The sequence below is a fragment of the Aotus nancymaae genome, unplaced genomic scaffold (assembly GCF_030222135.1).
Source record: "Aotus nancymaae isolate 86718 unplaced genomic scaffold, 86718_ANA_hifiasm-v0.15.2.pri h1tg000069l, whole genome shotgun sequence".
Taxonomy (NCBI): domain Eukaryota; kingdom Metazoa; phylum Chordata; class Mammalia; order Primates; family Aotidae; genus Aotus; species Aotus nancymaae.
Window position 1 is genome coordinate 109,839 of NW_026988484.1, and position 25,907 is coordinate 135,745.

The following is a 25,907-nucleotide window of genomic DNA, read 5'->3' on the forward strand; positions in this document are numbered from 1 at the left end:
AGAAAAACCCACATTCCAGTGGCACAACCAGCCCTCTGAGGACAACACGTCAGTCTGAGCTCAGCAAACAGAGGTTCCAATCTCAAGGTCTGCTTCCTGTGGTTTTAACACGGATCTCTTAATGGCTTCCCCTGATGTGGACGACAGATGGCTCTGAATGTCCATGGGTTCTGTGTCCATGGATTCAACTAACCATTGATCAGAATAATCAGGAAAATTCTACAAAGATCCAAAAAGCAAACCTGAACTTGGCACTTGCCAAGCAGTGCACTGAATCCACACAGATGAAGCAATGTGTAGACACTGTGTTAGATATTACAAGTCACCTAGAGATGACTTAGAGTACATGGGAGGATGTGTGTAGGCTATATGCAGTCATAGCATTTTATGTCCGGCACTTGGCCATCTGTAGATTTTGATGTCTTTGCGGATGTCCTGGAACCCATCTTGGACAGACTCGGAGGATACATCTACAATGAAGTATATAAGTTCTAGATTTTATGTGGAGATTGTGCATAGAGTTAGTAATTATGTTACACATTTGTGCAGAGAGACTCCTGCCTTGTTAAGGCAAATGGTAGTATGAGCAAACTTTTTTTTTTTGGAGACATAGTCTTGCTCTGTAGCCCAGTGTGGAGTGGAGTGCAGTGGTGGGATCTCGGCTCAGTGCAACCTCCACCTCCTGGGTCCCAGTTCAAGCAATTCTCCTGCCTCAGCCTCCTGAGTAGCTGGGATTACAGGTACACGCCACCATGCCCAGCTAACTTTTGTATTTTTAGTAGGGACAGGGTTTCACCATGTTGGCCAGGCTGGTCTGGAACTCCTGCCTTGTGATCCACTTGCTGGGATTACAGGCGTGAGCCACCGCACCCAGCAGTCCCAGCAAACTTAAGGTCCCAGGATATGGATCTCTTTCGTGTTTATTGAGTGCCTAGTGGACATCAGACACTGAAGAGGCTAGAAGTGTTGAGGCAAAATGACAGGTATTTTTCTCATGGAGCTTACATTGTAAGCTAGGGGCTAACAAAAATTAAATGCATAAAAGAATTGCATTTTGTGATAAATGTCAGGTGGTATGAAATGATGGTTTGTGATAAGTTTCATTTTTTCACATTTGTCAGGCCCTGTGCTAATGTTGAATGCATATTCTTAAATCTTTATCAGGTGGGCCTGGCGCTGTGGCTGGCACCTGTAATCCCAACACTTTGGGAGGCAGAGGTAGGCGGATCACTTGAGGTCAGGAGTTCAAGACCAGCCTGTCCAACATGGTGAAACCCTGTCTCTACTAAAAAAAAAAATTTTAAATATTGGCATGGTGGCAGGCACCTGTAATCCCATTACTCAGGAGGCTGAGGCTGGAGAATTGCTTGAACCTGGGAGGTGGAGGTTGCGGTGAGCCGAGATCATGCCACTGCACTCCAGCCTGGGTGACAGAGTGAATCTGTGTCCCCCAAAAAATTTGTCAGGTGGGGAAACTGAGCAACAGCTTGTATGAAATCACAGATGCTCTCCAGCAGCGGTGGTCCCCAACCCCCAGGCCATGGGCTGGCACGGCGGCCTGTTAGGAACCAGGCTGTACAGCAGGAGGGGTCGACGCTTCATCTGTATTTACAGCTGCTCCCCATTCCTCACATGGCCACCTGAGCCCGGCCTCCTGCTGGATCAGAGGTGGTGCTGGATTCTCACAGGAGCATGAGCCCTCTTGGGAACTACGCATGTGAGAGACCTAGGTTGCCTGGTGCTCGTGAGACTCCAGTGCCTGAGGATCCGTCACTGTGTCCCATCACCCCAACATGGGACCGTCTAGTTGCAGGAAAGCCAGCTCAGGGCTCCCACTGATTGTACCTGATGGCGAGTTGTATAGTTACTTCATTACCTATTACAATGTAATAACAGTCAAGTGCACAAAAACTGGAATGTGCTCGAATCCTCCCCAAACCATCCCCTTCCACCCTGGTCTGTGGAAACAGTCTTCCACAAAACCAAAAAGGTTGGGGACCACTGCTCTATAGAGCTTGGGTTCCAGGCAGGATCTGTCTCTCAAGGGATGCACTCCCCTCTTTATGTAGAGAAGAATTCCCCCAGTGCTTGGGGAAACCCAGGGATGGAACAGGAGAAGCACACCTGTCCAACAGGTGTAGAACTTGGGGCCATGGAATAGCATCCTCAACTGCCCCCTCCCTGTCCCCTCCCTGTCCCCTCCCTGTCCCCTCCCTGTCCCCTCCCTGCCGGCCTCCCTCCCGGCCTCCCTCCCGGCCTCCCTCCCGGCCTGCCTCCCGGCCTGCCTCCCTCCCTCCCGGCCTGCCTCCCTCCCTCCCGGCCTGCCTCCCTCCCTGCCTCCCTCCCTCTCCCTGAGACTACATATGTTGACATAAATAATTCATTTAACAAACATTTGAGTTCCAGAGTGCCAGACACTGTCATCAGTACTGAAGATCCAAGTCTGAGTAAGAAAGTCCGTGCTTAGAGTCTCCCGGGGTAACCATCAGCAAACAAAATGTAACCCATCAGGTCCCCAGTGCGAAAAAGAGAACTCGGGTTGGCCGAGGGGGAAGGAGAGCTGTTTCCTGGAATGCTAAGAATCTTTAGAGGCCTTTGAAGAAGGGAATGAAGAGGGCGCTTGTTCTCGGCACGTTGCTAGGAAGAAACCAGACGCACGTCTGGAGGCTGAGTAGGACCCCACTGATGCGGGGTCCAGGGTTTCTGTGATGGCGTACTTTACTGAAATTCAGACTGGATTCAAATTTTGTTCCCTGATTTTTTATTTTTAGTTTTTATTTTTGAGATGGAGTCTTGCTCTGTTGCCCAGGCTGGAGTGCAGTGGTGTGATCTCGGCTCACTGCAACCTCTGTCTCCCTGGTTCAAGTGATTCTCCTGCCTCAGCCTTCCAAGTAGCTGGGATTACAGGTGCCCACTATGATGCCCGACTAATTTTTGTATTTTTTAGTAGAAATAAGGTTTCGCCATGTTGGCCAGGCTGGTCTCGAACTCCTGACCTCAGGTAATCCACTCACCTTGACCTCCCAAAGCGCTGGAATTATAGGCATGAGCCACTATGCCTGGTCTGTTGCCTGATTTTTATTCTACCCTCTCTGACTTCAGGCCCCGGAGGTGACGCAGGGGACTACAAGTGTCACGTGATGACGAAATTCGCTGCAAAGGAGGATGTACCCCGTGGTTTTGAAAAACCTGCCGCTGACTGGCTGGAAATACAAATGCTGGTTGGTGCCTTCGGTGCGGACCAGTGGGGCTTCCAGCCCCACACGGTGGTTCTGCATGGGAAGTCGGGAATCGGAAAATCAGCTCTGGCCAGGAGGATCGTGCTGTCCTGGGCGCAAGGTCGACTGTTCCAGAATATGTTCTCCTACGTCTTCTTCCTCCCCATCAGAGAGGTGCAGCGGAGGAAGGAGGCCAGCATGGCAGAGCTCATCTCCAGGGAGTGGCCGGACTCCCAGGCTCCCGTGACGGAGATCATGTCCCAGCCAGAAAGGCTGCTGTTCATCCTCGACGGTTTTGATGACCTGGGCTCCGACGTCCACAGTGACACGAAGCTCTGCAAGGCCTGGGCTGAGAGGCAGCCCACGGTCACCCTCATCCACAGTCTGCTGAGGAAAGTCCTGCTCCCCAAGTCCTTCCTGATCGTCACAGTCCGAGACGTGGGTGTTGAGAGGCTGAAGTCGCAGGCGGTGTCACCCCGTTACCTGCTTGTGAGAGGAATCTCCGCAGAAAGAAGAATCCAGCTGCTCCTGGAGCACGGGGCCGGGGAGCATCAGAAGGCGCAGGTCGCACGTGCCGTGATGAGCGACCGTGGGCTGTTGGACCAGTGCGAGGTGCCCGCCGTGGGCGCGCTGGTGTGCGTGGCTCTGCAGCTGCAGGACACGGACCGGGAGGGCGTCGGCCTCACACTCACCGGCTTATACGCCGCCTTCTTGTTCCATCAGCTCGCCCCTCGAGTCGTGGCCCAGCGCCGTCTCGACCTGGAGGAGAGGGCCGTCCTGAAGCGTCTGTGCCGCATGGCCGTGGAGGGCGTGTGGAGTATGAAGTCTGTGTTTGACGGCGACGACCTCCTGATTCACGGACTCGGGGACTCTGAGCTCCGTGCTCTGTTTGGCATGGACATCCTTCTCCGGGACGGCCACTGCGAGGAGGAGCACTTCACGTTTCTCCACCGCAGCCTCCAGGACTTCTGTGCGGCCTTGTACTACGTGTTAGAGGGGCTGGACGTCGAGCCGGCGTGCTGTCCTCTGTTCGTGGACAAGGGGAAGAGGTCGGCGGAGCTGACACAGGCGGCCTTCCACAGCCACCTGCTTTGGATGAAGCGTTTCTTGTTTGGCCTCATGAACCAAGACGTAAGGAGGCCGCTGGAGGTCCTGCTGGGCTGCCCCGTTCCCCTGGGGGTGAAGCAGAAGCTTCTGCACTGGGTGTCTCTGTTGGGTCAGCAGACCAACGCCACCGCCCCAGCGGACACCCTGGACGCCTTCCACTGCCTTTTCGAGACTCAAGACAGAGAGTTTGTTCGCTCGGCGTTGAACAGCTTCCAGGAAGTGTGGCTTCCCATCTGCCAGAACATGGACTTGACGGTGTCTTCCTTCTGTCTCCAGCACTGTCTGAATTTGCGGAAAATTCGGGTGGATGTCAAGGGGATCTTCTCGAGGGATGAGTCGGCTGAGGCATGGCCTGTGGTTCCTCAATGGTGAGTGCCCCGGGCAGTTTTATTCTATGCCGTCTACCGGGCTCTGTGTCCCTGATGCTGGGACTTAACATATTTCCAGGAATTTCAAGATCCCAGGTAATTGATTCAGGATGAATCGCCCAGATGACGTCCAGTCGGCTAAAACGCCAGGACCTGAATCTGGCTCATTGTCCATACCTCGGAAAGGTCTTTGAAAATGCAGGGCCCCATCCACAACTCTAAAGGCAAGGCTCTGGGGTTGAAACCCAGGAACATGTGGTTTCTTTTATTGTTTAATTAATTTTGTGACATAGTCTTGCTCTGTCGCCCAGGCTGGAATGCAGTGGTGCGATCTCGGTTCACCACAACCTCCACCTCCCGGGTTCAAGCAATTCTTCTCCTGTCTCAGCTTCCTGAGTAGCTGGGACTACAGGCGTGCACCACTACGTCCAGCTAATTTTTATATTTTTAGCAGAGACGGGGTTTCACCATGTTGGCCAGGCTGGTCTCGAACTCCTGACCTTGTGATCCGCCCACCTCAGCCTCCCACAGTGCTGGGATTACAGGCGTGGGCAAGCTCCTGCTATCAGTGTTATCACTCAGGTTTGTGTATTGCCTGTTTGGTATGGGGTCCAGGGCCGTGCTGCCCAGTAGTGTTCTGTGATGAAAATACTCCACATGCCTTGTCCAGTAGGGCAGCATCTGAAATGTGAGAGAGACTGGAGGTGAAACTCGTCTTATTCCATTACAACTCATTTCTAGGTGTTTTTGTTTTTGTTTTTTGAGGCAGAGTCTCACTGTGCTGCCCTGGCTAGAGTGCAGTGGTGTTAGCTCACTGCAGGCTCTTCCTCCTGCATTCAAGCAATTCTCATGCCTCAATTTCACAGGTAGCTGGGATTACAGGTACCCACCCCAACCATGCTCAGCTAATTTTTGTGTTTTTGGTAGAGACGGGGTTTCATCATCTTTACCAGGCTGGTCTCTAACTCTGACCTCATGATCCACCTGCCTCAGCCTCCCAAAGTGCTGGGATTACAGGCGTGAGCCACCATGCCTGGCTTTTTTAATTTTTTTTTTTTTTTTTTTGAGACCATCTCTGTCACCCAGGCTGGAGTGCAGTGGTGTAATCTTGGTTCATGGCAACCTCACCTCCCAGGTTCAAGTGATTCTCCTGATTCAGGCTCCTGAGTAGCTGGGATTACAGGCGTTCACCACCACACCTGCCTAATTTTTGTATTTTTAGTAGGGACAGAGTTTCACCATGTTGGCCAGGCTGATCTCGAACTCCTGATCTCAGATGATCTGCCAGCCTCAGCCTCTCAAAGTGCTGGGGTTACAGGCATGAGCCACTGTTCCCGGCCTCATTTGTATTTAATCACACGTAGCTGATGCTCACTGAATAGTGCAGGTCTAGAAAACACTTTGCTGGACTGTCTCGGCGCCCATCCTCCTGTGACCCAGAACACAGCAGGGAGAAAGTGGACAGGCTGGGTGCGGTGGCTCATGCCTGTAATCCCAGCACTTTGGGAGGCAGAAGAGGATTGCTTGAGGCCAGGTTTTTTAGACTAGCAACAAAGTAAGACCCTGTCTCTACAAGAACTCTTAAAACTAGCCAGTGTGGAGGTGTGTGCCTGTGGCCCCAGCTACTCAGGAGGCTGAGGTGGAAGAATCATTTGAGCCCAGGAGCTGAGCGTTGCAGTGAGTTATGGTCACGCCACTTCATTACAGCTTGGGTGACAGGGTGAGATCCTGTCACTAAAAAAAATAATAATAAAAATAAGAATGTGGACATTCCCTGGTGGTCTCGTTAGGAAATTTAAAACAATAATAAAAATGAATAATCAGGCCCAGCGGTTTATGCCTATAATCCCAGCACTTTGGGAGGCCAAGGCAGGTGGATCACAAGGTCCAGAGATCGAGACCATCCTGGCCAACATGGTGAAACCCTGTCTCTACTAAAGATACAAAAATTAGCCAGGTGTGCTGGTGGATGCCTGTAACCCCAGCTACTCAGGAGGCTGAGACAGGAGAATCACTTGAACTAAGGAGTCAGAGGTTGCAATGAGCAGCGATCATGCCATTCCACTCCAGCCTGGCGACAGAGCAAGACTGTCTCAAAAAAAAAAAAAAAAAAAAAAAAGCGTGGTGAGCATTGCCACCCATCTGCTAATTCCTAAATCCCAGGCCTGCTACTTCCTGGCAGTGTGACCTTGGGCAAGTTACTCTGCTGCTCTGTGCCTCGGTTTCCCCATCTGTAAAACAGGTCATGGCATCTGCCTATCCAGTTGCTAGGAGACAGGTTTTACAGCTGCAGCTCTCAGGAACTGTGCCTGGCACTTAGGTGACAGATGTCAGCTAATGATACTACCAGAGCTAAATTGACTGCTGGCGTACATGGAACCCTGGATGAACCTGGTTTTGAATTTTAGCCTTGACACTAACTAGCCCTGTTGCCATTCACAATATAGGGAAAATAGCACCAACCTCACGGGTTTGAAACAGCATCAAATTCTCAAGTGGGGCTTGGCGTGGCGGCTCACGCCTCTCTAATCCCTGCGCTTTGGGAGGTCGAGGCGGGGGGATCACTAGAGGTTAGGAGTCTGAGACCAGCCTGGACAACAAAGTGAAACCTCATCTCTGCTAAAAATGCAAAAATTATCTGGGTGTGGTGGTACATGACTGTATTCCCAGCTACTTGGGAGGTTGAGGCAGGAGAATTGTTGGAATCCAAGAGGCAGAAGTTGCAATGAGCTGAGATGGTGCCACTGCACTCCAGCCTGGGTGACAGAACCAGACTCCATCTTAAAAAAAAAAAAAAAAAAAATTTCTTGACCATGTGCAGTGGCTCATGCCTGTAATCCCAGCACTTTGGGAGGCCGAGGCGGGTGGATCACTTGAGGTCAGGAGTTCGAGACCAGTTTGGTCAACGTGGTGAAACCCCATCTGTACTAAAAATATAAAAGTTAGTCATGCATGGTGGCACACGCCTGTGATCCCAACTACTGGGGCGGCTGAGGCCAGAAAATCACTTCAACTTGGGAGGTGGAGGTTGCAGTGAGCCGAGATCACACCGCTGCACTCCAGCCTGGGGGACAGAGACTGTCTCCAAAAGAAAAAGGAGTAGAATCATGAAGTCTTTGTCCTTCTGTGGCTGGTATATGTCACCTAACATACACTCCAAGTTCATCCATGTTGTCGAAACGGGAGAATGTTCTTGTTTAAGGGTGTGTAACGTTCCGTTGATGTACGCATCATGTGTTCTCTCTCTTATCCACTAGTGGACATGTAAGTTTTCCACATCTGAGCTATGATGAATAATGGCACAGTGAACGTGGGAGACCACAGACCTCTTCCCTGTTCTCCTGGGTGCATACGCCCGGAAGTGGGATTGCTCGGCCCTACGGTAGCTCTATGGTAGTATTTTCAGGAATCTCTGTACTGTTCTCCAAGCTGTTGCACCATTTAATGTTCAAGTGCGGGCTAGAATTGAAGCAATTATGTGATTGAGGAGCTAGCAGCTCCTAGTCATGCCTGCAATACCCTCTTGGGTACCGATATGTCCAGGAGGAGGCAGGGTGGACACAGGGGCCGTCATCCAGGCTTGATAGCATCTGCTAAGCTGCTTCAGAGCCTCTGAAGCCACCCCGGTCTTGCCTTGGTAGGTCAGTTCCTCTCCTCTGACGTGTTGTGTTAAACCCCATCCCGCCGGAGCTCACGTTTCCATTCCTCTCTGACATAGGATGCGGGGTAAGACCCTCGTTGATGAGCAGTGGGAGAATTTCTGCTCCGTGCTTGGCACCCACCCTCACCTGCAGCAGCTGGACCTGGGCAGCAGCGTCCTGACCGAACGGGCCATGAAGACCTTGTGTGCCAAGCTGAGGCCTCCCGCCTGCAAGATACAGAACCTGAGGTAAGGGTGTCCTGCCCCCTAGGAGAGATTCCCTTCCGGTGATGCTGCCCCAGCTCTCCCCCAGCTCCTGAGTGAAGGCCCATCGGAAACCCCTCAGGTGCATCCTGAGGGCATAAGTGCCATGAAAGGTGTGGGAACCGAGTTCCCAAGAGCACAGAGACCTTGTGATGATGTTACTGAAGCAGGTTCCTTGATGCTGGCTTTGGAAGGATTAAGCTCCCCGACGCAGGGATTATTAATACTGCTTAATACGCTGTTCCCAGTAGCTGGCCAGTCTCAGGCACTCGGGCATTTGTTGCTTTAAAATGAAATACAATTAATTAGAAATTTTCAAGTTAGAATGGGAGAAGGGGCCGGGCATGGTGGCTCCCGCCTGTCATCCCAGCATGTCGGGAGGCAGAAGCAGGTGGATCACGAGGTCAAGAGTTTGAGACCAGCCTGGCCAACATGGTGAAACCCCACCTCTACTAAAAATATAAAAATCAGCCTGGCGTGGTCGCGGGTGCCTGTTATCCCAGCTACTCAGGAGGCTGAGGCAGGAGAATCACTTGAACCTGGGAGGCGGAGGTTGCAGTGAGCCGAGATCATGTCACTGCATTCCAGCCTAAGCGATAGAGCGAGACTTCATCTCAAAGAAAAGGGAGAAGGGGGCCGGGCGCGGTGGCTCACACCTGTAATCCCAGCACTTTGGGAGGCCAAGGTGGGTGGATCACAAGATCAAGAGATCGAGACCATCCTGGTCAACATGGTGAAACCCCGTCTCTACTAAAAATACAAAAAATTAGCTGGGCATAGTGGCACGTGCCTGTAATCCCAGCTACTCAGGAGGCTGAGGCAGGAAAATTGCCTGAACCCAGGAGGCGGAGGTTGCGGTGAGCCGAGATCACGCCATTGCACTCCAGCCTGGGTAACAAAAGCGAAACTCTGTCTCAAAAAAAAAAAAAAAAAAAAAGGGAGAAGGATGAGAAGAAAAATGAAGATATAACTAAACATCACCAGTGTCTAATGTACCTCCCTTTCCCCATCTCCTGCAGGTTGAGAAATGCACAGATGACCCCTGGTCTGCAGCACGTCTGGAGAACCCTCATCACCAACCGTAACCTAAGATCCCTCAACGTGGGAAGCACGCACCTGAAGGGAGAGGATGTCAGGATGGCGTGTGAAGCCTTAAAACACCCCAGATGTATGTTGGAGTCTTTGAGGTACGTTTTTGGTAGGGATTTTGCCTTTTGTTTCTTCATGTTTACTTGTTTTTGAAATGAAAGAAAGTGGCACAAATTTAAGAGTTGTAAAGATAAAAAACCTCTGGTAATGCGTGGTGGTGGTGGTGGTTGCAGGGGTTTTTAGTACCACTGAATTGTACAACTAAATAGTTAAAATAGTCCATTTAAGGTTGTAAATACTTTATCACAATTAAAAGTTTCACAATTTTTCCTTTTGGAGACAGAGTCTCACTCTGTTGCCCAGGCTGGAGCACAGTGGCACAATCTCGGCTCACTGCAACCTCCGCTTCCCAGGTTAAAGCGATCCTCCTGCCTTAGCATCCAGAGTAGCTGGGATTGCAGGCACCCACCACCATGCCCAGCTAATTTTTTGTATTTTTTAGTAGAAATGGGGTTTTGCCATGTTGGCCAGGCTGGTTCAAACCCCTGACCTCGTGATCCATCCGCCTCTGCCTCCCAAAGTGCTGGGATTACAGGCGTGAGCCACTGTGCCCGGCCTGTAAAAACGTTTTTATGCAGAGGCAGGGTATCACTTGGTTGCCCAGTCTGGTCTTGAACTCCTGGACTCAGGAGATCCTCCCACCTCTGCCTCCCAGAGCACTGGGATTATAGACGTGAGCCACCATACCTGGTGAGATTTTAATTGTATAATGATCAAATGTGCCCTTCTGGGCCTGTTGTGGTGGCTCATGCCTGTAATCCCAGCACTTTGGGAGGCTAAGGCAGGCAGATCACCTGAGGTCAGGAGTTCAAGACCAGCCTGGCCAACCTGGTGAAACTCCATCTCTACTAAAAAGACAAAAATTGGCCAGATGTGGTAGGCACCTGTAATTTCAGCTACTTGGGAGGCTGAATCAGGAGAATCTCTTGAAGCCAGGGGGCAGAGGTTGCAATGAGCTGAGACCATGCCACTGCACTCCAGCCTGGGCAAGAAGAGTGAAACTCTGTTGCAAAGAAAAACAAGTGCCCTTGTGGCCGTTCCTCCCAGTGGTTAATCTTACATACTATAGCATAATATCAAAACTGGGAAGCAGAGCCTGGTACGGTGTGTGCACATTATTCTACATCAGTTAATCACATCTAGATTTGCGTAACAATAAGTTACCAAGGTGCTCTGGAGCCACATAGCCCTCCCCCGCCGCACAGCTCCTGCTCCCCATCTCTGTATAATCTTGTCATTTCGACTATGCTCTTAAAGTGAAATCAGCGTGGTACTGAGACTGGCTTTGCTCCATCAGCCCTTAAGCTCCACCCACGCAGAGTCATGTGTTACACATTTTGTTCCTTTCTGTTGGTGACAGCCATTCGATGCTGTAGAGTACCACAGTTTAACGACTGACCTGCCCACTCACCCGCCCGCCTGCTCACTCGCCTGCCCGCTCACTCACGTGCCCACTCACTCACTCACTCACTCACTCACCTGCCCGCTCACTCGCCCGCCCGCCCGCTCACTCACTCACTCACGTGCCCGCTCACTCACTCACTCACTCACTCACCTGCCCGCTCACTCGCCCGCCCGCCCGCTCACTCACTCACTCACGTGCCCGCTCACTCACTCACTCACGTGCCCGCTCACTCACTCACTCACGTGCCCGCTCACTCACTCACTCACGTGCCCGCTCACTCACTCACGTGCCCGCTCACTCACTCCCTCACTCGCCTGCCCGCTCGCTCACGTGCCCGCCCGCTCACCTGCCCGCTCACTCACGTGCCCGCTCACTCACTCCCTCACTCGCCTGCCCGCTCGCTCACGTGCCCGCCCGCTCACCTGCCCGCTCACTCACGTGCCCACTCACTCGCCTGCCCGCTCACTCACTCACTCACTCACCTGCCCGCTCACTCACTCACGTGCCCGCTCACTCACTCACGTGCCCGCTCACTCACTCACGTGCCCGCTCACTCACTCCCTCACTCGCCTGCCCGCTCGCTCACTCACATGCCCGCCCGCCCGCCTGCCCGCTCCCTCACTCACTCGCCCGCCCGCTCACCTGCCCGCTCACTCACGTGCCCACTCACTTGCCTGCCCGCTCACTCGCCTGCCCGCTTACGTACCCACTCACCTAACCACAGAGGGACACTTGGGTTGGTTGGTTCCAGTTTGGGGCTCGTAATGCAGTTTGTAAGTCCTGGGAAGCTGGTTTGTTCATTAGCTTGGTCTAAAGATACTACTCTTTAAATGTATATAGTTTTTTTTTGAGACTGAATCTCGCTCAGTGGTCCAGGTTGAAGTGCAGTTGGTGCAATCTCAGCATGTTGCAGCCTCGACCTCCTGGGTTCAAGCAATTCTCCTGCCTCAGCCTCCCGAGTAGCTGGGATTACAGGTGCCCACCACCACACCTGTATAATTTCCGTATTTTTAGTAGAAATGGGGTTTTGCCATGTTGGCCAGGCTGGTCTTGAACCTCTGACCTCAAGTAATCCACTCGCCACGCCCTCCCAAACACAGCGTTCCGAGACAGACAAGCACAACCCCTGCTTTGAGCTTTGTTAGTGACACATCAACTAACATCAAAGAAGAATAAGAAGAATTTGCTTTGCACCGTACATGTTTTGCCTGGCAACCAGGAACTGCGCTTAAAAAAAAAAGCAACTCGGGGAAATTGGCCACAGCGTGGATGTTCTCTCGGGATGGAAACACTGCCTGATACTGTTGGGGGTTTATCTGGGAACAGATTGGAGGAAGCTGCGTGCTCAGTCTTCTGCTCACTCTCTGCACCACAGGTTGTGGGACTGGAGCTTTGAGTCGAAGAATAAGATAGACGTTGTCAGAAAAGATGGATGAAGGCTTTTTGGGGACGAGGAAGGAAAAGGCGTGAAGTCACTTAGGTCCGGTTTCCTGGAAGACAAACGAGTTTGCCTTCTCATAGCTCACAGGGGCAGGAGTATTGCTCTCTTCACTCCTGTATTCCCAGAACCTAGAACTGTTCTCTTCCCAACACCTGGCCCATATTCTAAATAATCCAAAAATGCCATATTCCAAATATTCCAAAAGTACGTATTGGATAGAGGGATGTGTATTCCATATTCCAAAGTACGTATTGGATAGAGGGATGATGGGATGGTGAGCTAACTCTCTCAATGGGAGACTTTGGCTTTGAAAGATGGATTGGGCCACATTGTGAAGGGTTTCCATTCAGTATCACATTGAGAAGCTGGAATTTTCTTTTATTCAGTGGCAGATACTTGATTACGCATATAGTATGACGACACGTTCCGGGGATGTGCTGATGAATAAAACAAGATTCCTGCTCTCATGATGCTCACAGGCCAGCACAGGAGATCAGAACAAGACAAAAAGAATGCTGCGTGCACAGACGCAGCAGGGGCTTGTAAGGCTTGGAGAGCTCTAACAGTTCTGCCTAAAATTCAACACAGGCCGGGCACGGTGGATCTCACCTGTAATCCCAGCACTTTGGGAGGCCTGAGGTCAGGAGTTTGAGATCAGCCTGGCCAGCATGGTGAAACCCCATCTCTACTTAAAACACAAAAATTAGCTGGGCACCTGTAATCCCCGCTGCTTGGGAGGCTGAGGCTGGGCCGTCATTTGAACCCAGGAGGCAGAGGTTGCAGTGAGCCGAGTCTGCGCCACTGCACTCCAGCCTGGGCCACAGAGCAAAAAAAACTCTGTCTCAAAAAAAAGATAGAGCTGCTCCGTTCACGTCTGCGCCAGCCAGGCACTGGTGTAAGTGTTGCGTGGCTATTCTAACGTTCTGATGCTCACAACCACCACTGAGATTGATAGTGCCGTCTTCCTCATTTCCAGGGTGTAAACTGAGTCACGGAGCTGCTAAACTACTTGCTTAATAGGAAATTAAGTGACGTGTTGGACTTGGGTGGACGTGGTGGCTCGTGGGGCAGCTGTACATTCATCTTTTGTAAATACCGCTGGTCATCGCGGAAGCTTGTGCCTTTCAGCGAATGCTTGAGTGCCTGCTGTATACCAGGCACTGTTGCAGCTGCCGAGAGGAGCGTAGAGAACAAAACAACCAGGCCTCCGCCTTCATGGAGATGACATTCTAGGAAGGAAGACAGGCAGGAAACCAGCACTCACATAGTACGTAAAATGTTGGCTGGAGGCCAGGCACTGGGGCTCACGACTGTAATCCCAGCACTCCGGGATGCTGAGGTCAGGAGTTGGAGACCAGTCTGGCCAACATGGTGAAACCCTGTTTCTACTAACTAACAATACCAAAATTAGCCAGGCCTGGTGGCTCACAACTGTAATCCCAGCACTCCGGGATGCTGAGGCAGGCAGATCACTGAGGTCAGAAGTTGGAAATCAGCCTGGTGAACATGGTGAAACCCTGTTTCTACTAACTAACAATACCAAAATTAGCCGGGCCCAGTGGCTCACGCCTGTAATCCCAGCACTTTGGGAGGCCTAGGTGGGTGGATCACCGAGGTCAGGAGTTCGAGACCAGCCTGGTCAACGTGGTGAAACCCCGTCTCTACTAAAACTGCAGAACAGTAGCTAGGCGTGGTGGCAGGTGCCTATAATTCCAGATAGTCAGGAGGCTGAGTCAGGAGAATGGCTTGAACACAGGAGGCGGAGGCTGCAGCGAGCTGAGACCGCATCACTGCACTCCAGCCTGGGTGACAGCAAGACCCTGTCTCAAAAAATAAAAATGTTGGCTTAGGCGCATTGCTGTGAATGTTGAATAGAGGAGAACAGAGGAGGGAGGTGGGGTAGTTGAAGGTCTGCCTAACCTGAAAGGCAACTTTCAAAAGACGTGAATGAGGACACGAATCCCATGAAGACCTGAGGAAGCAGGGAGGGGGATTTTGAAACGGAAGGAACAGCAACTTCTCAGACAGAGTCGCAGGGCAAGGAGCAGGGGCCGGCATGTGCCCAGCGGAGGGGAAATGGGCTGCTGTGGGTGGGAGCGGAGGGGAAATGGGCTGCTGTGGGTGGGAGCGGAGGGGAAACGGGCTGCTGCGGGTGGGAGCGGAGGGGAAATGGGCTGCTGTGGGTGGGAGCGGAGGGGAAACGGGCTGCTGCGGGTGGGAGCGGAGGGGAAATGGGCTGCTGTGGGTGGGAGCGGAGGGGAAATGGGCTGCTGCGGGTGGGAGCGGAGGGGAAATGGGCTGCTGCGGGTGGGAGCGGAGGGGAAATGGGCTGCTGTGGGTGGGAGCGGAGGGGAAATGGGCTGCTGTGGGTGGGAGCGGAGGGGAAACGGGCTGCTGCGGGTGGGAGCGGAGGGGAAACGGGCTGCTGCGGGTGGGAGCGGAGGGGAAATGGGCTGCTGCGGGTGGGAGCCACGGTTCCCTCATGCTGCTGTTGTCTGCAGGCTGGATCGCTGTGGACTGACCCACGGCTGTTACCTGAAGATCTCGCAGATCCTGACCACCTCCCCCAGCCTGAGCTCCCTGAGCTTGGCAGGAAATGAGGTGACGGACGAGGGAGTGAAGGCTCTCGGTGAGGTCTTGAAGGTCTCCCAGTGCGCCCTGCAGAAGCTGACGTGAGTTCCACCTCCTTTCCACCAGGATTACCTTCACTTGGCTTCTCCAGGTCACAGTGGGAGGGGGGTGAGCAGGTGCACAACGCAGGGGTGAGGAGGGAAGTTGGGACCTCCCAGGGCTGCCCCAGTGTCGGGGGGTAAGAATAACCTGATACACAGCTGTCCTTGCCACGAAACTCCAAATGGATATAAAAGGTTGGGGCTGGAATCAGCCAGGTGGAAATTACACAGTGACCTTCCCTCCTGACAAAGCTCTCTTGGGCGTGAGGCTTACGTGTGCAGCTTACACAGCGGGTTGGTGAATGCTTGGCCTCACAACTGAAGAGATACATCCGCTCAGTCACTCAAAGAGCGTGGGTGGCGGTCAGGCTCCCCTCTGCCTCGTACAGTCCAGGCTGGAGCTTATGCATTCTGGGCTTCTGGGCACAGAGAGGCTCAAAAAAGGAGGAGAAGGGTCTGAGCAGAGCATCACGCAAAATCCCAATCCTCCCCTCCCTGTGGATATGAGGATGCCGAGAGCAGGGATGAACCCTGCGTGTGTTATTCTAGCACCAGTGCCTCCAAGTAGAAACACGCGGGGTGGCAGCTCTGCACCCCAACATCTCATGGTGCAAAGGATACCACTTGTTTCTTTTCTCTATTTCTTTTTTCCTTTTTTTTTTTTTTTTTTTGAGAAGCAGTCTTCCTGTCGCCAGGCTGGAATGCAGTGATGTGATCTTGGCTCACTGCAACCTCTGCCTCCTAGGTTCAAGAGACTCTCCTGCCTCAGCCTCCCGAGTAGCTGGGACTGTGCCCGCCACCACGCCCAGCTAACTTCTTTATTTTTAGTAGAGACAGGGTTCCACCATGTTGGCCAGGATGGTCTCGATCTCTTGACCTCGTGATCCGCCGCCTCAGCCTCCCAAAGCTCTGGGATTACAGGTGTGAGCCGCTACATCCAGCCCGTTTTTATTTCCTGTGTCAGAGTTCTGCTGTTAAAGGCTGAGTGCAGTGGTGAGATCCTAGCTCACTGCACCCTGGACCTCTTGGGCCCAAGCTATCCTCCTGCCTCGGCCTCCCAAAGTTCTGGGACTACAGGTGTGAGCCACCGCATCTGGCCCAAAGGATATCACTTGTTTACTGAGAAATGGTCTAGAAGGGGAGGAGGGCCAGGCACCGTGGCTCATGCCTGTAATCCCTGTACTTTGGGAGGCCAAGGCGGGCGGATTGCCTGAGGTCACAAGTTCAATACCAGCCTGACCAACATGGCGAAACTTCATCTCTACTAAAAATACAAAATTAGCCTGGTGTGGTGGTTCATGCCTGTAATTCCAGCTACTCGGGAGGCTGAGGCAGGAGAATCACTTCAACCCAGGAGGCGGAGGCTGCGGTGAGCTGAGATTGTGCCATTGCACTCCAACCTCGGCAAAAAAAAAAGCAAAACTCCGTCTGGAAAAAGAAAACAAGCGGGGGGCGGGTGGGGAGGAGGAAGCAGCAGTGACAGTTACAGGAACCACTGTTCAACACTTATGAGCTGTGCCAAGCGCAGCACCAAAACTCCTCCAAGACTTCCTCTCTGAGTTCTGAAAACAGGTCTGCGGAGTAGGTGCTGTTGATAACCCGATTGACAGACGCTTCGGAAAGGCTGCATCACTTGTCCACATTGGACGGTGCTCAGGTGGTGATGCCAGGAGTGAAGACTAGGGCTGATTCCGCCGAGCCATCTGGCATTGCAGCCACTATCCATGTGTGGCCAGCCAAATCTAAATTAAATGGAAAAGTCCCCATCACACTAGACCCATTCAAGAGCTCATAGCCATGTGGGGCTAGCAGCTGCCATTCTGGACGGCACAGCTCTAGGTGACCGTTAATTTTACCTGGATGGCAGTGCTGGTATCAGCGAGACACCCAGGCTCATGGTGATGGACTGTGACCCCGTCACAGCCTGAGCGCAGAAAGGGGTGTTCAACTCAAGTTCTTGTTACAGCAGAACACCCGTCACTCATGTAGCAGACTGTCGGGAATCACTTCAGTGCTACATAAAAAGCTGCTTAGATGGCCAGGCATCGTGGCTAATGCCTGTTATCCCAGCACTTTGAGAGGCCGAGGTGGGCAGATCACCTGAGGTCAGGAGTTCAAGACCAGCCTAGCCAGTGTGCTTGAAACACTGTCTCTACTAAAAGTACAAAAGAATTAGCTGGGTGTGGTGGCATGTGCCTGTAATTGCAGCTACTTGAGAGGCTGAGTCGGGAGAATGCTTGAACCTGGGATGTGGAGGTTGTGGTGAGCCAATATGGAGCCATTGTACTCCAGCCTGGGCGACAAGAGCAAAACTCTGCCTTTAAAAAAAAGTTGCTGGCCGGGCGCAGTGGCTCACGCCTGTAATCCCAGCACTTTGGGAGGCCGAGGCAGGTGGATCATGAGGTCAAGAGATCAAGACCATCCTGGTCAACATGGTGAAACCCTGTCTCTACTAAAAATACAAAAAATTAGCTGGGCATGGTGGTGCGTGCCTGTAATCCCAGCTACTCAGGAGGCTGAGGCAGGAGAATTGCTTGAACCCAGGAGCGGGAGGCTGCGGTAAACCGAGATCGCGCCATTGCACTCCAGCCTGGGTAACAAGAGCGAAACTCCGTCTCAAAAAAAAAAAAGTTGCTTTACTTTTGCAAAAGAAGAGGATCTAGTTCATGTCTGAGGCTTATGATGTGTTAAATGTACCTTTTTTGGAGGTGGTCTTGCTCTCTGTTCACCCAGGCTGGAGTTCAGTGGCACAATCACGATCACAGCTGACTGCATTCTCTACATCCCAGGCTCAAGGGATCCTCCTGCCTCAGCTTCCCAAGTAGCTGGGACTACATGCATGCACCACCAGGCCCAGCTAAGATTTTCTTTCTATGTTGCCCAGGCTGGTCTCAAACTGCTGGGCTCAAGCAATCCTCCTGCCTCAGCCTCTCAAAATCCTGGGATTACAAGCATAAGCCATGGTGCCCAGCCTAAGTGTACTTTTAAATTGGAAAAATCAGCCAGGCACAGTGTCTCATACCTGTAATGCCGACACTTTGGAGGCCGAGGCAGGTGGATCACTTGAGGTCAGGAGTTCAAGACCAGCCTGGCCAACATAGTGAAACCCTGTCTCTACTAAAAATACAACAATTAGCCGAGTGTGATGGTGTATGCCTGTAATCCCAGCTACTCTGGAGGCTGAGGCAGGAGAATCACTTGAACCTGTGAGGCGGAGGTTGCAGTGAGCCGAGATCATGCCACTGCACTCCAGCCTGGGCAACAGAGTGAGACTCTATCTCGAAATAAATAAGTAAATAAATTGGAAAAGTCACTGATTTTGGCAAAGCCTTACATTATAGCCACATGGGGGCTGGAAGTGGCCGAGCAGTGAGCACACCCATGCTGCCCGTCCATTTCCCATCAGGACTGGCAGATCTCGTCACCCACGATACCTGTGGTATTTTGGGGGGCTGATGCATTGGAGTTTGCAAGTTAAAGGCAGAGCCAATGTGAACTGGCCATATGTCTGCAAGGACATGCCAGATGTGGGGGTGACACCTCTTTCCCTCTCTTGCAAAGGAGGGAGAGATGGACTTGAAGAATGCACCTCATCCCATTCTCTGGGGTTCTCTTCTTGCAGACTGCAGGACTGCAGCATCACAGCCACAGGCTGCCAGAGTCTGGCCTCGGCCCTCGTCACCAACCACAGCTTGACACACCTGTGCCTTTCCAACAACCCCCTGGGGAATGAAGGTGTGAGTCTGCTGTGTCGATCCTTGAGGCTTCCCCACTGTGGTCTGCAGAGGCTGATGTGAGTCTGGCTTGCTCCCCTCGGGGGCTTCCTAGCTTTCTAACATAGCGTGGTGCAGCTCTCAGAGTGGAAAGCAGGGTTGGGAGTGTGGACCTCGTCACGTGAGGGTACCGGGCACGTGCTGAATCCTGTCCCTGTTCACGGCTCCTAGATCGCATCCTTTCATGGGAAGTTCTGTATCTGCCTTTGTGTTACCTTACAGTGGGAAGTCATCTGTTCAGACGGTGAGCTCTCATAGTTTGAGGTCATCATGTTCTACAAAGTCACCCTTGAGCACTGAACCAGCCCACACGGAGCCGTTGCCCAGGGAGGGTTAGGGTTAGGTTCCTGCAGGCCTCCAGTCACGTTTTCATCCAGCGATGAAGACTCTGTATTTCGTGTTTCCATTCACTGGCTTACTTTAATACCCATCGTTGATTCGTTAACATTGAGCACGTGATCAACAGCACTGTGACCCGTGCCTGACAAAGCCCCTCTGACACAAGTGATGGACCTTCAAGCCTCCCCACCTCCCCAGCACTTCAGCGTTACATTAGGAGGTCATTTTAAACAACAAAATTGTGGCCATGCCGTTGGCTCACACCTGTAATCTCAGCACTTAGGGAGGCCGAGGAGGGCAGATCACGAGGTCAGGAGTTCGAGACTAGCCTGGCCAACATGGTGAAACCCCATCTCTAAAAATACAAAAAATTACTTGGATGTGGTGGTGTGCACCTGTAATCCCAGCTACTCAGGAGGCTGAGGCAGGAAAATCACTTGAACCCAGAAGGTGGAAGTGACAGTGAGCCGAGATCGTGCCACTACACTCCAGCCTGAACGACAGAGTGAGCCTTTGTCACAAAACAAAATTGTCCACAAAAAGCACAAAAAAATCAGCTGGGCACAGTGGTTCATGCCTGTAATCCCAGCACTTTGGGAGACCAAGGTGGGTGAATCACAAGGTCAGGAGTTAAAGATCAGCCTGGCCAACATAGTAAAACCCCATCTCTACTAAAAATACAAAAAAATTAACTAGGTATGGTGGTGTGCACCTGTAATCCCAACTACTCGGGAGGTTGAGGCAGGAGAATCGATTGAACCTGGGAGGTGGAGGCTGCAGTGACCCAAGGTTGGCCCATTGCACTCCAGCCTGAGCAACAGAGTGAGACTCCATCTGAAAAATAAAAAAAAGTCCAACAAACACGGCACTAAGACCTCAGAAAGGCACTTGGTGACGGTGGACAGCGGAAAGCAGCGCAGCCTGCACTGGGAGTGACGTGTGTGCTTGGAGACTCGCGTTCTTCTCTGCTGCGCGCATATGCGTGTCCAGGAGGGCCTGTGAGCACTGCCAGTGTTGATTCGGAGAATTACCAAGACATTTTAGCAAGTAGGAAAATCCACAAAGACAGAATCGGTGAATGATGAGGATCGACTGTATTGATTTACTGTGTTTATTAGTTGCTAGTGATACAGAGACAAAATACAGATCAGTTCTCATTTTTTTATTTTTCCATAAGTTATTGGGGTGTAGGTCGTATTTGGTTACATAAGTAAGTTTTTTGTTTTTTGAGAAGTTGGAGTTCAGTGGTGCAATCTGGGCTCACTGCAACCTGCGCCTCCCCTCCAGGGTTAAAGCGATTATCCTGCCTCAGCCTCCCGAGTAGCTGAGATTACAGGCGTGCACCACCACACCCGGCTAGTTTTGTATTTTTAGTAGAGATGGAGTTTTTCCATGTTGTCCAGGCTGGTCTTGAACTCCTGACAGGTGATCTGCCCACCTCGGCCTCCCAAAGTGCTGGAATTACAGGTATGAACCACCATGCCTGACCAGGGTATGTGAGTAAGTTCTTTAGTGGTGATTTATGAGATTTTGGTGCACCCGTCACTCAAGCAGTGTACACTGCACCATATTTGTTGTCTTTTATCCCTCGCCCCCCTCCCACTCTTCCCCCCAAATCCCCAGAGTCCATTGTGTCATACTTAGGCATTTGCAGCCTCATAGCTTAGCTCCCATTTACCGGCGAAAACATACAACATCTGGTTTTCCATTCCTGAGTTACTTCACTTAGAAAAAATAGTCTCCAATCTCATCCAGGACACTGCAAATGCTGCTAATTCATTCCTTTTTATGGCTGCGTAGTATTCCATTGTATATGCATACCACAGTTTCTCTACCCCCCCATTGATGGGCATTTGGGTTGGTTCCAAGATTTTACAATTGTGAATTGTGCTGCTATAAACATGAGTATGCAAGTATCTTTTTCACATATTGACTTCCTCTGGGTAGATAGCCAGTAGTGAGATTGCTGGATCAAATGGTACTTTTACGTTTAGTTGTTTAAGGAATGTCCACACTGCTTTCCACGGCAGCCGTCCTAGTTTGCCTCCCCACCAGCAGTGTAGAAATGTTCCCTGTTCACCGTTTCCATGCCAACATCTACCGTTTCATTTTTTTGATTATGACCATTCTTGCAGGAGTAGAGGGATGTCACATTGTGGTTTTAATTTGCATTTCCCTAATGCTTAGTGATGTTGAGCTTTTTATTTTTTTCATTTGTTGGCCATTTGTATATCTTCTTTCTGATGGCATTTTTTTTTCTTTTTTTTTTTTTGCTGATCTGAGTTCATTGTAGATTCTGCATATCGTCCTTTGTCAGATTTATAGACTGTGAAGATCTTCTCCCACTCTATGGGCTGTCTGTTTACTCTGCTGACTGTTCTTTCGCCATGCAAAAGCGCTTTAGTTCAATTAGGGCCCAGCTATTTATCTTTGTTTTTATTGCATTTGCTTTTGAGTTCTTGGTCATGAACCCCTTGCCTAAGCCAATGTCTCTAAGGGTTTTTCCAGTGTTATCTTCTAGAATCGTTGTAGTTTCAAGTCTTCGGTAGGTTTAAGTCTTTTTTGGGCGGAGCCGGGGGAGGGGAGATGGAGTTTCACGCTTGTCGCCCAGGCTGGAGTGCAATGGTACAATGTTGGCTCACTGAAACCTCTGCCTCCTGGGTTCAAGTGCTTCTCCTGCCTCAGCCTCCCCAGTAGCTGGAATTACAGGTGCCTGCCACCATGCCCAGCTAATTTTCGTATTTTTACTAGAAATGGGGTTTCACTGCGTAGGCCTGGCTGATCTCAAACTCCTGACTTCAAGTGATTGGCCCACCTCTACCTCTCCCAAAGTGCTGGGATTATAGGCATGAGCCACCACGCCCAGCCAGGTTTAAGTCTTTAATCCATCTTGAGTCAATTTTTGTGTAAGGTGAGAGATGACTATCCAGTTTCATTCTCCTGCATGTGGCTAGCCAATTATCCCAGCGCCATTTGTTGAAAAGGGTGTCCTTTCCCCACTTTGTTTTTGTTCGCTTTGTCAAAGGTCAGTTGGCTGTGTAAGTATTGGGGTTTATTTTTAGGTTCTCCATTCTGTTTCACTGATGTCTGTGCCTATTTTCGTACCAGTACCATGCTGTTTGGTGACTATGGCTTTATAGTATAGTTGGAAATGAGGTAAGGTGATGCCTCTAGATCTGTCGTTTTTGCTTAGTCTTGCTTTGGCTGTGCAGGCTCTTTTCTTGCTTCCATTTGAATTTTGGAATTGTTTTTTCTAATTTGGTGAAGAACGATGGTGGTATTTTGATGGGGACTGCATTGATTATAGATTGCTTTTGTCAGTATGGTCATTCTCACAGTATTCTACCCATCCAGCCATGAGCGTGGGGTGTGTTTCCATTTGTTCATGTTGTCTATGATTTCTTTCAGCCGTGTTTTGTAGTTTCCCTTGTGGAGGTCTTTCACCTCCTTGGTTAGGTATGTTCCTAAGTTTTTTAGTTTTTTTACAGGTGTTGTAAAGGGGGTTGAGTTCTTGATTTGATTCTCTGCTTGGTCACTGTTGGTGTATGAAAGAGCTATTGATTTGTGTACATTAATCTTGTATCTGGAAACTTTGTTGAATTCTTTCCTCAGTTCTAGGAGCTTTCTGGAGGAGTCCTTAGGGTTTTCAAGGTAAACAATGACATAGTCAGCAAACAGTGACAGTTTGACCTCCTCTTTACCAACCTGGATGCCCTTTATTCTTTCTCTTGTCTGATTGCTCTGGCTAGGACTTCCAGGACTGTGTTGAAGAGGAGTGGTGACAGTGAGGATCCTTGTCTTGTTCCAGTTCTGAGAGGGAATGCTTTTAACTCTGCCCCATTCAGTATTATGTTGGCTGTGGGTTTCTCATAGACGGCTTTTATTACATGAAGGTATGACCCTTGTATGCTGATTTTGCTCAGTTTTAACCATTAACTGATGCTGGATTTTGTCAAATGCTTTCTCTGCCTCTACTGAAGTGATCATGTGATTGTTGTTTGTAATTCTATTTATGTGGTGTATCACATTCATTGACTTGCATATATTAAACCATCCCTGCATTCCTGCTATGACGTCTACTTGATCATGGTGGATTATCTTTTTGATATGTTGTTGGATTCGGCTAGCTAGTATTTTGTTAAGAACTTTAGCATGTATGTTCATTAACAATATTGGTCTGTAGTTTTCTTTTTTGGTTGCATCCTTTCCTAGTTTTCATATTAGGGTGGTGCTGGCTTCATAGAATGAATTAGGTAGGGTCCGTTTTTCCCTATCTTGTGGAGTGGTGTCGAAAGGATTGGTACCAATTCTTGTATGAATGGTAGAACTCTCCTGTTAATCCATCTAGTCCTAGACGTTCTTTGCTGGTAATTTTTAAATTACCATTTCAGTCTTACTGCTTGTTACCGGTCTGTTCAGGATACCTAATTCCACTAGGAGGGTTGTATCTTTCCAGGAATCTATCCATCTCTTCTCGTTTCTCTAGTTTATGTGCATAGAGTTGTTTGTAGTAGCCTTGAATGATCTTTAGTGTTTCGTTGGTGTCAATTGTAATGTCTCCTGTTTTCTTAGTGAGGTTATTGAGGTTTTTTCAGTTCTCTTCTTGGTTAATCTTGCCAATGGTCTATCAATTCTGTTTCTCTTTTCAAAGAACCAGCTTTTTGTTGCATTTATCTTTTGTAATTTTTTTTGTTTGAGTTTCATTTAGTTCTGCTCTGATCTTGGTTATTTTCTTTATTCTGCTGGGTTTGGGTTTGGTTGTTCTTGTTTCTCTAGTTCCTTGAGGTGTGACCTTAGAGTGCCTGTTTGTTCTCTCAGTCTTTTTGATGTAGGTGTTCAGGGCCATGAACCTGCCCCCTTATCACGGCCTTGGCTGTGTCCCAGAGGTTTCGATAGGTCAGGGCCACGAACCTGCCCCTTATCACGGCCTTGGCTGTATCCCAGAGGTTTCGTTAGGTCAGGGCCACGAACCTGCCCCTTATCACGGCCTTGGCTGTGTCCCAGAGGTTTCGATAGGTCAGGGCCACGAACCTGCCCCCTTATCACGGCCTTGGCTGTGTCTCAGAGGTTTTGATAGGTCAGGGCCACGAACCTGCTCCCTTATCATGGCCTTGGCTGTGTCCCAGAGGTTTCGATAGGTCAGGGCCATGAACCTGCCCCCTTATCACGGCCCTGGCTGTGTCCCAGAGGTTTCGATAGGTCAGGGCCACGAACCTGCCCCTTTATCATGGCCTTGGCTGTGTCCCAGAGGTTTCGATAGGTTAGGGCCACGAACCTGCCCCTTTATCATGGCCCTGGCTGTGTCCCAGAGGTTTCGATAGGTCAGGGCTATGAACCTGCCCCCTTATCACGGCCTTGGCTGTGTCCCAGAGGTTTCGATAGGTCGTGTCATTATTGTCCTTCAGTTGGAAGAATTTAGTTTCCATCTTGATCTCATTTTTGACCCAGTGCTTACTCAGGAGCAGGTTATTTAATTTCCATGTGTTTGCATGGTTTCGAAGGTTCCTTTTGGAGTGGATTTCCAGTTTTATTTCACTGTGGTCTGACAGTGCTTGATATTACTTTGGTTTTCTTAAATTTATTGAAGCTTATTCTATGGCCTATCATGTAGGGTCCAGCCCTGCAGGGTCCTGTGAGCCCCTCTCTACAGGTATGGAGATCAGAAACTGTAGAAATAAGACACAAGACACAAAGAAAGAGAAAATAGTTTGGGCCCAGGGGCCCACTACCAACCACAGCGTGGAATCCAGCACTGGCCCTGAGTGTCTGGATGCTCTGACTTTTATTGAGTACAAAGCAGGGGTAGGGTAGGGCGAGGTATTGGTGGTCAGTGACCGGCCCTGAGTGCCTGGACACTGACTTTTATTGAGTACAAAGCAGGGGTAGGGTAGGGCAAGGCATTGGTGGTCAGTGACTGGCCCCGAGTGCCTGGACGCTCTGACTTTTATTGAGTACAAAGCAGGGGTAGGGTAGGGCGAGGCATTGGTGGTCAGTGACTGGCCCTGAGTGCCTGGACGCTCTGACTTGTATTGAGTACAAAGCAGGGGTAGGGTAGGGCGAGGCATTGGTGGTCAGTGACTGGCCCCGAGTGCCTGGACGCTCTGACTTTTATTGAGTACAAAGCAGGGGTAGGGTAGGGCGAGGCATTGGTGGTCAGTGATAGGGTGAAGTGAATCCTGTGTCTTGGAGACAGGGGCCCAGGACTTTCAAGTAGCTGAGGCGAGGAGAAAATGTGTAAACACTTTTCACATACTTGTCAAAAGTATCAAGGACATTAAGATTTATGTTACTATTACTAATTCCTCGAAGAAAAAGGAACCAGGTGCAGAAGTGGAACATGAAAGTAGACATGATTGTGACCAGTGAAGCACAGCACCACATAGAGACACGCCCCAGGATGTCTGCAGGCCTCCCTGACACAGCCATCAGGCCTTACCACAAGAGCTCAGAGGAGCAGAGTTTTCTCCTGACTCCCCCAGGAAGGAGATGTCTCGGACATCTTCAACGTCTCCTTCCCTAGCTGCCTAAACA

The 25,907-nt window shown here is 50.6% G+C and overlaps 1 protein-coding gene across 1 annotated transcript in view; it reads left to right on the forward strand.

The window, feature by feature from the left end:
• The window catches only part of NLRP5 (NLR family pyrin domain containing 5), a 70,320-nt gene that overhangs the window by 33,026 nt on the left and 11,387 nt on the right, over positions 1-25,907 (forward strand). Inside the window, 5 exon segments of the mRNA XM_064367330.1 lie at positions 3,103-4,693; positions 8,412-8,582; positions 9,617-9,784; positions 15,094-15,264; positions 18,887-19,057. Coding sequence (XP_064223400.1) covers positions 3,103-4,693; positions 8,412-8,582; positions 9,617-9,784; positions 15,094-15,264; positions 18,887-19,057 — 2,272 coding nt within the window.